The sequence below is a fragment of the Stegodyphus dumicola genome, chromosome 5 (genome assembly GCF_044657685.1).
Source record: "Stegodyphus dumicola isolate Sdum_Otavi_A_Nest chromosome 5, ASM4465768v1".
Taxonomy (NCBI): domain Eukaryota; kingdom Metazoa; phylum Arthropoda; class Arachnida; order Araneae; family Eresidae; genus Stegodyphus; species Stegodyphus dumicola.
Window position 1 is genome coordinate 64261340 of NC_140772.1, and position 14167 is coordinate 64275506.

The 14167-nt window shown below is 33.8% G+C and overlaps 1 protein-coding gene across 1 annotated transcript in view; it reads left to right on the forward strand.

Moving 5' to 3' along the window:
• Positions 1 to 12117: 12117 nt before the first annotated feature.
• Positions 12118 to 14167, forward strand: part of LOC118186995 (atrial natriuretic peptide receptor 1-like) — a 1070353-nt gene continuing 1068303 nt past the window's right edge. Inside the window, exon 1 of the mRNA XM_085816725.1 lies at positions 12118 to 14073. Within this exon, the coding sequence (XP_085672851.1) occupies positions 13404 to 14073 (670 nt within the window). The 5' untranslated portion in view covers positions 12118 to 13403. The remainder of the gene's footprint in view (positions 14074 to 14167) is intronic.

Consider the following 14167-nt stretch of genomic DNA (forward strand, 5'->3'; position numbering starts at 1 on the left):
TGCCTCCTTTAAAACCGAAGTTTTTGCTAAAACCGCTTGAACATTTCCACCTACTTCTTGTATACGACCTAGCTTCATTATTTAATATGGTGGTAAATTAGTATCCTTCAATAAGACCAAATTGTTTGGACTAATATTAACGTTTAAAAATGTCCATTTATTTCTTAATTACAAGTCATTAATTACAATTACAAGTAATTAATTACATAATGACATTTTAGAGGCTCGTTCTTTTTTGGTAACATAAACTAGGAGAACTCTGCCTAAGACTTATCACTATATCTTTGAAATTACGTCAGAAAGGTCGGAAGGATAAAAAAAGGATTATTTTATTTAACTCCGATGAAAATTTAACAGAAGGTACTGTTCATGCTTACAGAACCAGCCAGAGTTTATGGCTTACCTCAAAAGTAAGAGAAATTGAATTGAACTACGTTAATTCTAAATTAGCCAAAAGGCTACACAGACACAAAACGTGCACGTTAACTCAGACCTAATATTGGCGTGACAAGCCTAAAGGGGAGAATAACGCAACGGCGCAGATAACCAGCTCTCAAAAGAATCAAGTAACTAACGTGGCCTTCAGTAAGAGGAAAACGCTCTAATTTTAACTTCCAAAACCTTCCTTTAAATGCCTTCTCTTCCTTTAAATGCCTTTCTACTTCATTTGAATACCCGTGAAATAGAAATGATCATTCTGGCAGGCAAATGGAAAGTGAGAAAGACAGTAAAGGTAATTAACATAAACAAAATGATCAATTAGTTCAAGCTAATTATATTAATTTGATTTTCTTTTTCATCTAAGTAAATAAATATATGAAGTGTCAGTTACATTAAGAATTGAATGCAACGGACGACCAATTAAGAAGTATTCAAGCGTCATGCTTAAGTGAATAATCATTAGGATTCTTTGACATTCCTTCAAGGCGTCTACTATTTAGTATGTCCTCTGTTTCTGTGGCTATAATTGAAAATTCTTCAAACGTAAATCTAGTTAAGGCTACAGCATGTCTTAAGTGGTGTTTAAAAGATTTCTTTCTAGATTTCCATAGTAAAACTAAATTTTGAGACCATTGGGGAGGAACTCCAATCTATTTTTTTTTTTTTACTTAGGTTACTGAACTTTCATAATAAACTAATAAGATATTTCAATTTATTATCTGAAGTTAGATAACTAAATATTCATGAGATAGCTCATTAGATTATGCAACTTTTGTACTTACTGAGGAATTCCATAATAATTTCAGTAAGTTCGCGACGAGAAGGTAAAAGTTTGAGATCTTTTAATTTTGATCAAGTTTTGTATCTTGCAAAAGTTCACTTACACGAAGAATGCCATTCTCACCTAAAAATAGGTTCAGATTACGTAATTTATTATGTTATAGAATTTCGTATTGTTATGTAACATTAACTAACTATCTCTAAATACTTTACTAGGAATCTATATGTATAAAAAGGAAGAGTCTGTCTGTGTGTGTGTGTCTTTCGTTCATGTTGCGCGTAAGCTAATACACCCAGGAATGCGAAATTTGGTATATAGGGGATACTGGACGTTTGTCGAGAGAAGGCAATGGGAAGTTGAGTAATTTATTTATTAGGATAATTAATATTTATATTAAAGGATATTACTTATTTAATTGTAATTTTTTATATGTAATACATTTTTTATTGAATTTGTTTTTTGGATAAAGTTGTTCTGAAGAGTAAAATTCTGTGCAGTTTTTAAATTGAATGCTTGGTGTTCCCTTTAGGTATTTTTTCGGTATATTTAAAAGCCAGACAAAGGGTGGCAGCATACGGCTAGTTACTAATAAAACTAATCAGCTGGAATATTTTAGTTCCTTTTTAAATTTCTCATCTAAACGTGTTGCACAGGTACCTGGTGATGGAAGGTCATAAGTGAATTAAGCAGGGCTACTTTGCCATAAAAGATTGTTCAACAAGTCTGTAGCTGATATCTGTAAATGATATCAGCAGAATAATATTTTGTTGGCACATACTTCTAATCAAAATTTGGATGCAAATAGCTGATCAGCTTAAATCGATTAGACAGAAAGGATTTTAACTTTTTAGGAGGCTTCGTGATCTCGGCTAGCACAATCGTTGTATCGCTCCGCTGATAAATGTGGTTGAATTGAATTTGCAGCATTGGAACACAAGGCTGGTTAAAAGCAAAACAGCTGATAGTTCCAATCGATTAGAGCTTTAATTAGGCAAATCCTTGATTTTCTGCTAATAGAACAGTTTCTGTTCAATAGGCACTTTCGAATGCATCAAAGAATTTATAAAAATTAATGATGATGACAATTAGTATACAAAAAGATCTATGATTTTGTAATTTATTGATTTCTGGTAGAAAATTTTACTTTAGAAAATTTCATTCACCTCGTGGGATGGGATAGTTCTAATTGAGTTTATTTTTCCACATTTCTTGGAGAATTGCTTTGGCATTGATAAAAATGGGCCGACAGGACCCAATGCGTCGAAGAATCAAGCGATAGTTTAAAGGACTTCATGCTTCGTAAAACTGTCAACAACTGATCAGACACCTTAAAATTAAAACAGTATGACGAAGGTCGCCATAATAAACCAAAAGTCTTAACTGTAAGTTGCTTGGATGAAAATATATATTCTTTGATTTTGCTATCATTTGACAAGTCCAGATAGTTGGAAGCCCGTTTACATAACTCCATAGCTCGTGTAGCTATGAGAGGTTTTAGTTCAATCTACAGATTCCTTTCTCATTCTAAAGTTATTTAATCCTAATAAAATGTCGTCAACATATATGTCGTTGAATTGACATATGTGTCGTTAACATATATCATGTTATTGTTATGAAATGTCTGATGAAACTTTCCTTGTTCATTTTCAGCTAATGCTACCAGTAGTCTAGTTGTTTAAAATGAAGCACACGATGTTCCATAAATTACTGTTTTCAGTCTCTATGTCTCCACGGGAGAAAACAGACTCGACCTCCACAATATCCTTTGTAAATCTCTATCAGGTGCGTTTACTAGTATTTTCTTCACTTATTATCAGCTTCATCTAGTAGTATCTGCTAGTAAATTCTATCAGCTTCATCTACATTTTCTTAATGTCTGCACTAAAGATATTCTTATGAATGCGAAATATTGACACAACGGACAATAACTCTTATTGCATAGTTCCTCCATTTAACAATATAGACCCATGAAAAATCCCATTACTTAATTTAGAAGACGCGTTAAAAACGACACAGAGGGGAGTTTCTTTGATGTAATCTCAAGACCAAAAATGGCATAGTGGAGGATATACGCTGGTGTGCAATAATTAAGGACGAAGTCGAAAAATTAGCATATCAACTGAACGAAGAGGCAGAGCGGACAGAAAGACCAATCAGGAGATTAAGTAAGGTGATGTACGGTAACACATGCTCAGATATGCAGGTAGACGTAATGGGGGAGTGAATGAGTAGTATAAAGCATGTTGTCGGTGTAAGATCAGTATTTCTGGCAAAGAGATTGCACGCCGTATAGCAGTTAAAATCACACCGAGTTGCTGCCTCAGCGAGAAATGGCGAATAATCAATCTGTTAGACGACATCTGGATGCTTTTACCCGAGGTCGAATCATTGGGAAGTTGGAGGAAGGCCGCAGTGTGACAAGTGTGGCTGCAGAGTTCGGAATTGCTCACAGCATCGTTTCACGACTTTGGAGACAATTTCAAACTACAGGAACAGCTATCCGGGGGTTTAGTAGTGGTCGTCCACGAGGAACCACACCCGCAGATGACCGGTATATTGCCTTACAGGCCAGAAGAAACAGGCGGCAGACAGCGGGAGAAATCGCTAGACACACGACACAGGCGACTGGACGACCGATATCGCGTTTTACCGTGGCCAGAAGACTGCACGGTGGTGGTCTGTTTCCACGACGCCCTGTACGGTGTGTACCTCTAACGCCTGCCCATCGGAGAAGGCGTTCTCTGTGGTGCCGGGAACACAGGAATTGGAGAGACAATGAATGGGGACGAGTACTCTTTACAGATGAGAGCAGATTCAGTCTGAGTAGCGATTCTCATCGCATACTCATCTGGAGAGAGCGGGGAAGCCGCAATCATCCCTCGAACATCATTGAAAGGGACAGGTATGGAGGTGGCGGTGTTCTCGTTTGGGGAGGCATCATGCTTGGTAGTCGTACAGACCTTCACATCTTCGACGCAGGTTCAGTCAACGGGACCCGTTACTGTAACGAGATTCTTCTTCCATATGTGCGTCTTTTTAGAGGCGCTATGGGTTCATGGACGACAATGCAACATGTCATCGTACAGTAGCTGCTGAACAGCTCTTAGAGAGTGAGGATATTGAACGTATGGATTGGCCGGCACGATCTCCGGATCTCAATCCCATCGAGCATGTATGGGATTTTCTAGGCAGCTCGTACCTTACCACCAGTAACGATTCAGGAGCTTCGATTGGCGCTGCAAGACGAATGGGCAGCAATGCCTCAACAACTCATTGACACCCTCATTCTCAGCATGTGCGGACGCTGTGAAACCTGCCTAGCAGTCAGGGAAGATCATATCCCCTATTAAAGACCGGATGTTTCTTGCTGGACACCCATCACAGGGATGTTTCGGCCTTCAGTCGCATTGCGCTCCATGCTACTTTTTCAATACAGCTTCTTTTTATCCCTCTGATTTCTCTTTTAGTATGTGTTGCTTACATTACTCATGTCCTTACGTATTGGGGATCTTACGGTATTACATGTGTTGATTTGGAAAGCTTTTGTACAAAGTTATATTGAAAAAACCGTCTCGTCCTTAATTTTTGCACACCAGTGTAATATTCTATATTAGAACACTCATTATCTGTAATTCTTTACATGCGATCGAGGAAGAGATATTAATACATGAATATCTTATTATAATGTTACTATAGTTTTCTTTTTATCTAATTTCTTCGTAAGTTAGTTTAAACGCCTTTCTGCTATTTTCTTTGACAAATTTACTATTTATTGTATTTAAATATTTTATTGTATTTATATATTTTATTTTATTGTATTTAAAAATAAGGTCAATCACTTATTTTTAAATACTGGTAACCATACAATATGATTTTCATTTTCATTTCTCTTTTGTGTAAAATGAAATACTCCTTACAGTATTGCTTTTCAAAGGTTGTGGTTTCATTTGAATGCGCGAAGAATTGTCTGACAGACACATCAAAATAAATAAGCCTTCTGAAGTAAACCAAAGTAAATTATATAAAAATTTGAATTTTTAATCGAACCTGCCATTAAGTACTTAAAAACAAACTTTATTTTGCAATAACAGTGAACCATCAAAGACTTGAATTCTTTCTTTAAAAAGTCGAAAGATAATTTTACAGATCAATAATACCAGTGAATTTTGCTAGATACGGGAAAGATATGTCTTTATACAGCTCTCATGTAAAAAATTATGAGAGCTGGACATTTCTTGAAGGCAACTAGTACCAGCAGATTTTGTTTTTTCCGCTGAGATGCCATTCTAGTTCCTTCAGTTCTTACTTCTTCTACTGTGGTAACATTTAGCATTGTCCGTCTTTTGGTATAAATGCTGTAAATAATAGCATGAAACTGTATACTTTTGGAATATTTAAATAATAAATATTGATGAACACTTTTACATAGGTTGCGGTTAAGAAAGCAGTATAAGAGCATTAAAGATCAATCAATCAATCAACACATTTACTAATGTGTTCGTTGAAACAGTTCTTTTTCTTAAATGATTTCTAGTCATTTGCCTAAAAATAAATCGTTACGTTTTTGGCTGTTTTGAAGAATCATGGAATTACAGAACAGTCTTGTGTTTTATTATTGAGAAGATATACAATATGTGCCTAGAATAATTTTAATAAATTAATTAGAATTTATTCTCCATTTCATTCATTTTTCATTATGACACAGAACATATTGACTGTGTATAATTTTCCAGGAAGACATTTTAATTTAGTCCTATTGGTGTAAACGTCTTGCGATACATTTCTCTTCCTGAGGAATGTCGTTTATACATATTCCTTAAGAAGGTCCCAGACGTATGATTTGTTCATTTTCAAACCTATTAACTCTCATCATAAAGAATCATTGTTCTTTCATACCCGCTTAAATTCAAAACAAAAAGTTTGGATTTAAAATGAGGCATGAGGAGATTCAAAAATTACATTTTAAAAATAGCAAGAATCCCTTGACCTTTAAATTCTTAAGTAACAGATATCATTAAAATTATAGTCATACAGTTTTCTTCAGTATGTGTTATGCATATTTCTGCAGTATTTAAATTAAGATTATATATATATAAGTCACTAACACTGTGAATCAATTTATAATGGCAGAATTGCTAAACTAAGAGCTAATTTCATGTTTAAGAATCTCTTATAAAGATATCCTCGCATACAGGCAATTAACTCAAGTGTTCTAACACACAGGAAATATTTTGACAACTGTCTAAACACTTACTTTTAAAAACTATTAAATTTCATTTACTCAAAATTAAGCAACCTCCCTGAAATTTGCAATCTTTATGCTCTAATAAGTTTCTGGCGAGGCCATAGAGAGCTCACTGGATATGGAACACTCTGATAGTTTGTAAGATTATTAAAATGTAGAGAAAATGATACAAATTTAGACAAAAACAAAACTCCACAACAAAATACTTTATGAAACATTTTCAGAACCGTCTGAGTTGTTATTTCATTTTATTAATAGTTTTCTTTTTAAAGCAAATGTTTTTGTAAAAGGTATGCATTGGTGGTCAATCTTTTATTACGAATGTATTTGAAATACTGCAAGAAGTTTGGGAATAATTAAATAGAAACTGCATTTTCTATGGTGATAAAAATAATTATTTATTTACGTTACTTGTACGTACATGTATTAATTTTTTTCCTGCTTGAATCACATATTATAGTCTTGTTCGTTTGTTTCCCTTAAACGGACTCAAGTACTAATTATACTTTGCACATTTCACATGTTTTCTGGCTACACTCTCCTATCTCATCAGTTTCATTCTCAAACGAATCGAATCGTCCTTTTCTTCAGCAGTAGATGCGTCGAAAGAGAGATAAGAAAGACTCGAAAGGGGAAGCTTTTCTGCCCTTTTTTCCTTTTCAGTTTATCTTTCGCTTTCTCCCGAAGCTTTATTTTCAACGCATCTCTTTCTTTGTAACAGTGAAGTATCTGAGAAGAAGTCACAACTGTTTTCTGCATTGGGGTAAATTTTCGAGCTAGCTTGTCAGGCCTATATGCATTGTGTCTACGAAACCTAGTTCGTGTCTGATGATATACGACTTCTAAACGGCTACTTTCATATTTAGTTGCTAGTTGAAATAAGTCATTAAATATTTGGAGGCTCGAGAATTCTACAAAGTCCTGTACTATTGGTAATAACCGCGAGAATTCTGTTTCCAATATCTTATAGTCTTGTTCATTCCCATACAATAACTTACAAAGTTCTACTTTTCTTATTACAAACTCCGTTAATTCCTCGCCCTATATGGAAATAGACTGTACAACTCTAACTTCAACCTATTTTTCACTGGTGGGATTGCCTTCAACAGAGCTCGTTTGAAAGCTTCATACTAATAACTCGTTGTACCGACAGGACCTAACAATGCCTTTCCAGTAAATTTATACCAGTTCAAAGTTTGCCCTTTTAACATTGATGAAATTATTACTACCTTATGCGGCTCCGCATACGACTCAAAAATCTAAATCTGCGTCTAAATGCCTTCTAGAAGTTATAATACCGACCCTGTTTCATCGAATACAACGCTCGGCTTGACCGTCGCTCTGAAAGCGGCTCTATTAAGCGGCCAAATACTTGTAATGGATCACTTTCTTGCCTGCGTTCAAATCTCACAGGAGCCAACACACTTCTACCTAATATTTCACTTTCACCTGAATGGTGAAATATAACATCTGCTGTGGGTTCCAAATAACTTTGTTAATTACCATCAAAGTAAGGTGTTACGTTTGAGTTCGGCGGTGAATCATCCCCATAAGAATATCTAACCAGCAAGCAAACCGACATAGAGTTAAAACACTTCACGTTCATTCTACTTACAAACAAAACTTTATCAGCCCTCCTGGAGTTGGTTTAGAACTCAAAGCTTCGTTCCACAAAGGATATAAATTAAACAGATTAACTAGAGACTGTACGATTCCCCAGAGACCACAACAGAATTTCAAACACACGCTTACTTAAAAAAGGTCTAATATTGGTGTAAAATACTTCCAGCAAGATCAGCACTGGTGATGCCCAAAGTCTGCTTCTTTGAATCTGTAGGGCAGCGGAACGCAGGCCAGACTTTAGCATTCTATTCGTAAATCTCTAAAATGTATTGTAAATTGCTTATAATCTATTCAAATTCTTGAAAGAATGAACCTCATGGCGAAAAGAGGCAGAAAGGAAAGGATTAAATTAAAAAAATCGTTATTAAAATTCAAACATAAATGCAACAAAGAATTCTCAAGAAAATGGAAATGCAGCTTTAGAAAATTGCTCTGGTAATATTTTACTGCTTGGATATTGAACAGATATTATTATCATTCTCATATTACGTTATTGGTTTTTAAATCACTCTCCTATAAAATGTTGATTTTTTATTTTATACATTTTCCGACAACATAATACAATACACATACCAGCAAGACTAAGTGTTGGTAGTCTTAGTAATACAGTGAAACCTTGGTTCACGAACTTAATTCGTTTTTAAAGATAGTTTGTAATCCCAAATCTTCGTAAACCGAAGTAATTTTTCCCGTAGGAATTAATCTGAAATGAATTAATCCGTTCCTCTCTCTCAAATGAGTACTTTGTGGATAATTTCGTCCTGCAAAACCGACGGAATTCATTAAATCAAGGGAAATCATATTCCTTAAAAATATCAAGTAACTACTGTCTTTCTTGGATTTTTTTATTTCTGTTTTCTCTTAATTTCATTCATCTCTAATTAAGAATCGTTTAGCCTTTTCTCTTTTAAAATTTGTTCACTGTGATTGTTTCTGTATACGTTTTAAAATATTACCAAGACATGACATGACATCGTCATTGAAAATATTTATGCTATGGCTTATTACTGCTTCATCAGGGTTATAATGTTCTTGAACCCTTGCACTTTACCCCATTTTGTACAAATTTCGGATATCCAATAACTAAAAATATTCTCCCTTTCGTTATCTTTACCTGAAGATATAACCTCCACTGCATTTCGGAGTACAATTTATTATTGGTTTACTTGTTTGTATCTTGAAACATCGTTTATCATCCAAAATATTTTTATATAGAAATTTGTTCATGATACAACGGGATCATTAACCATGGTTTCGTTGTATAATACATCAATAGTGGGCCACATAGAGCATTTATAATTTGAATGCCTTAAAGCTAAATATAAAAAAAAATATATGTTTTGAAGCATGAAACAAACTAAGATATTATAAGTAGAATATAATATATATTTCAAATTGTTCCAGTAATGATACAGATGGCTAGAGCAGTTTGAGAAATAATGATCTAGAAATCATAGAAATTAATTCAATGTACATTTTATGACTTTTAAATATAATATACAAAATATTAAGTACATTTAAATATAAAGAAATTTTAGTGCAATATATTATGTACTTTGGGAGGAGAAAAAATACTGAATACATATTTTCGCCTTAAGGAAAATAGTAAGAATGACCAAATCGAAAGTCTTTATATAATCACTCCTGAAAAGTGCTTTCAGTTTATAAACTAGCTGGTTATTGAGATTGTGCTTTCACCAGGAATAAATATCTTACCACGTAATGAAAATTTAAGAACTTCCTCAAAATTTTCACGCATATAATGTTTTGTAAAATCTTTTTCCTGAAATATTTTAATTTGGATTTGGATTTTTATATTTAAAACGTTTTACTGACATTTCGAACTGTTATAACATGAATAACCTTGGAACTTCAGATAATAGGTCTAGTGCTCATAGAATGATACATTTAGGGAAACTGCATCCCAGAAGATAAAATACATCCGAAGTCTTCTTAAGGAGCATTAGGAACATTATGTGCTGCTGATAGAGATGCAGTTTGTCTATACTACATTTATAATGTTTATGCAGTGCAAATATTAAACACACATATTTTGTGCTGTCACTATTATTTTACAGATATTCAACTATAGTGTTTGAAATGGGATAGGGCAATACAAATAACGTGTTGAAATTTATGCCCAATATTGACAATGTTGAATATTCAAATCCGTGTTGTCATTGATAAATGTGTAGTAATAAATACATATATATTAAAAAGTTGAAATTAATAAATTATGTGGCGAAGCATGGCAATAGGCATGTAATCATAGTTCCAGGACTTAACAAGTGCTTCTAGAGGAAACAGAAGCATGCGTTAAATACTTCATAAATCATATCACAAACTTTCCTCTCTCCTTATACGATTCAATGTTACTGTAAAACCATTGTGTCAGTTAGTTTTATGCTGACGTTAAATAATGTCCTCTCTTCTGTTTAATTCCTGTCAAAAATATTTACTCAGACCAGAAGTTTATACAAATTTAAGAGCTTACGAAAGAGATTTTAAAAGCTAGGAAGTTAATTACAGCTCTTCCCTATCGGAGTAAATGTCGCATGCTGCGTGGAAGAAGCTTAATACCAGCTGTATTTATCGGAGACCATAAAGTATTTCCAATAGCTTTGCCAGTTGTTAGTGCTTAGCTGTATGGAAACACTAAGCTGCGGTGTTTGAGAAAAATTATGTACCTGTAATCCTCAAAAGCCAACTCTTGTGAACTTGTAATCCTTAAAAGGTAACTCTCTTCGAATCTTATTTATGATACTTTTTTATATTACTAAGAGTATCGACTATTTTGTGCTATAAAATGTTTAGCTTTAGTTATAAACCACCAGTAATCTATATATATAAAAAAGAAAGTTTGTTTGTCTTCTAATAAATAAGTCACTGCTCTAGCTATCGTCACCAAACTTTCTACGATTATTTTTTGGGTCCTGGAAAAGGTCGAGGTCCACCTTTTTCCAAAAAAGAAGCCAAATTAAGAGCTATTAATTAAAAACTCAGAAAAACGATAATTTTCGCCCTCATTTTTCCAAGTGGCAACAGTCTTGCAAGCTGGAGATGAAAATCTGCTTTATTTCGGAAGTTGTTGCCACTGCTCGCTTTTAAATCCTAGAGTTTGTCACTGAAAACCATTCTAAGTTTTACGATGAAATAAAGATAGCATTGCCAAACATCAAATATTAAATTTTGGAATTGGGAATATAAATTATTCCCAATTCCAAAAATTCCTGGGAAGCCATTTCGACTATTTCCATCTTTGTACGACTTTAATCAACCGAAATACTAATTAAAAACTCTGAAAGCGCTAAATTTCACACTCATTTTTCCAAGTGGCAACAGTCTCGGGCGTTGGAGATAAAAATGCTTTATTTCGAAAAGTGTTGCTACTGCTCGCTTTCAAATCGTAGAGTTTGTTAATAAAAATTTATGAGTTTTACAAAATCAATACATATAAAGAAGAATGTCTGTTTGTGTGTTTGTTGCTTGTTTGCGTTATTGATTTGTGATAAATTATGATTAAAATGATTATTATGATTAAAATGATAATATGGTGAGCTTTGTTTTCAAGTGCACATGGCTGGAAGGCAAACATGTAGGTTTCGAATTCGAACATTAAAAAATCAAATTGCAATTCAGTTAAAATGCGTTGACAGCCAAATGACTCAATTAAAGCAAAATAAATAAATTCTCAGATTCTATTCCAAAATAGAATTAGTAGAAAAAGAACTAAAAAAATTAAGTAAACGTAAACTTTTAATGATGATTTTATTCCTTACTTTCTTCTTTGAACCATTTCGTGTCATTAAATAGCTTTTGCAAAACTACCTTTATGTAATATATTACTTTGGAGCATATATATTACTTATACCTTTCCTTGTGCTCTGGTTAACTTTGCTAATTAAACGGCGGTGAAATGACAGCGAAAATAAAACACCTTTGGCGATCGCCAAGTTCATCGTCCATCGCCAGGGATGCGCTCTCTCTTTTTCTCCGATCTCCCGGAGTTAGGTAGATAGATATTCCGCTCCATGTGCGTTGGGAACTCCAGGAGTCGAATCGCGAATTCTGGATTTGACAGTTATGGAGCATTCGCTTGTCAGCATTCTTTTCCTTGCTTTGCTTGATTAGTCCTCAAAAGATAATTTTTCGGAAATGGAGTTTGCACTGTTCAATAAATTTTGCAGTTTTACTTAATTCCGAATAAATTGCATTTTTCGTCAGAAGCCATGAGCGAAAATGTTTTGAAGCATCTGTTGCTATTCTACTTGTGAATTTTAAACAGGTTAATGGTGTTTCAGCGAAGGTTAAATGTGTGTTACAGTGTAGGGTTTTAATTATTTGTCTAAGTTATGCTGCTATGATAAAAGAAGACGCATATTTTGAAATGACACTTTTTAGCCACATTGTTGCCAGAGTTGAGTAACTTTTGCTTTAAAATGCTTTTATTATGCAAACTTTGAACTCTTATTAAGACTGGTGTATTTTCCTTCAGTTATCTTCAAAATAATTTCTGACTGAAAGAGTGGATCATTGAACTCAAAGATGCCAAAAAGAAGAATTCTTCGAAGCATTTGGCAGAAAATTTAAACCTAAAAAATTCTCAATTTAATCGCACATATCAAGAGTTTTACTATCTTGCTGCAAAAAGTATCAACACATTTTTTAGACTTTTTTTAATCAAATATAACATCAGATACTATAAAAGGTAACTTAGTAAAAAATAATGCAAATAATCTTTTACGCATGTTTTCTACTAAAATAGAATACTGCAAATGTTTTTAATATCATCTGTAAATTTACTTAAACAGGAAAGAAAGGCGGTGTGATATAATTAGGTTTAAAACAGTTATTAACGGAAGAAAAAACGGTTAAAAATTTAAAACTAAGGAAAGAAATACAATTAAATAACCATAACGAATTATGTCAATGAAAATGTAAAGCTAATACTATCTAGAAAGGTCAGTGGATTCATCGGTATTATTTCATAAATTGTAAAATACTTCTTGTCACAAAAATATATTTCTTAAAAGATTTATAAATTTCTTTGAAATAAGGACATATCATGTGTTGCAACATTCCTAGTACAACAAGTTCTTTCCAATGGTTTCTTTTTAACGTTATAATTCTTTCATCCTATGGCTTAAATAATGCTAAAGTATGTTAAACTTCTCAAAATATTAATTTTAAATACTGAACATTTTCTACTATTTACAATAACGTTATAAGATACTAAATAGACAGTTAAAATAAACAAGCACACTTCTGCAGTTACCCAAGATGTTTGGAAATATCTTTGAATAACGAAGCAAGATGTTTTGGAAACAGTTTCCCTGGTTTTTGACGGCCTTATGCCTTGCTGTTTCGGAACCAGATTCTAATGCACTGCAGCCAATTCGACTGGCTGTCCTTGCACCAGATGATGATTCCTTGCCGTTCTCTTTACACAAGATCCTTCCCGCCATATTATATGCTGTAAGAACACTTCTGCGACAAGGCGAAAGACCAATGGAAGTTTTATACCGTGACACTCAATGCTCCTCCACTTACGGTCCTCTAGCTGCGTTTTCACTGTATAATTCTGGTCTAGCAGATATTCTGCTGGGACCACTGTGCCCATATGTTTTGGCACCCGTAGCTCGATATTCTTCTGTTTGGGGTTTACCAATACTTACCGCAGGAGGCCAGAATGACAATTTTGACCACAAAGAGCCTCATTATAAAATCTTGACGAGAATGAATGGGTCTTATTCTCAAATCGGAACTATAGTTCTGCAAGTGCTTCAGAAGTTTAATTGGAAAGTGGTAGCACTTCTGTTCCATAACTACGAAGATCGAACCAGAGGAAACTCTAACTGTTATTTCACCTTAGGAGCTGTCTTTACAGCTCTAGGAAAGAAATCTTTTCATAGAGGTTTTGATGAGTCCAGTCCAGCTACCGATTACATAAAGTTACTGAAGGAGGTTTCTCTACATTCAAGAAGTAAGTGAGATTTCTGGTTAATATTCTACTAGCTTAATGGTATAAAGAATATGTAAATTATTTCGTTTTTAAAATTAAAATTTGTCTCATTTGG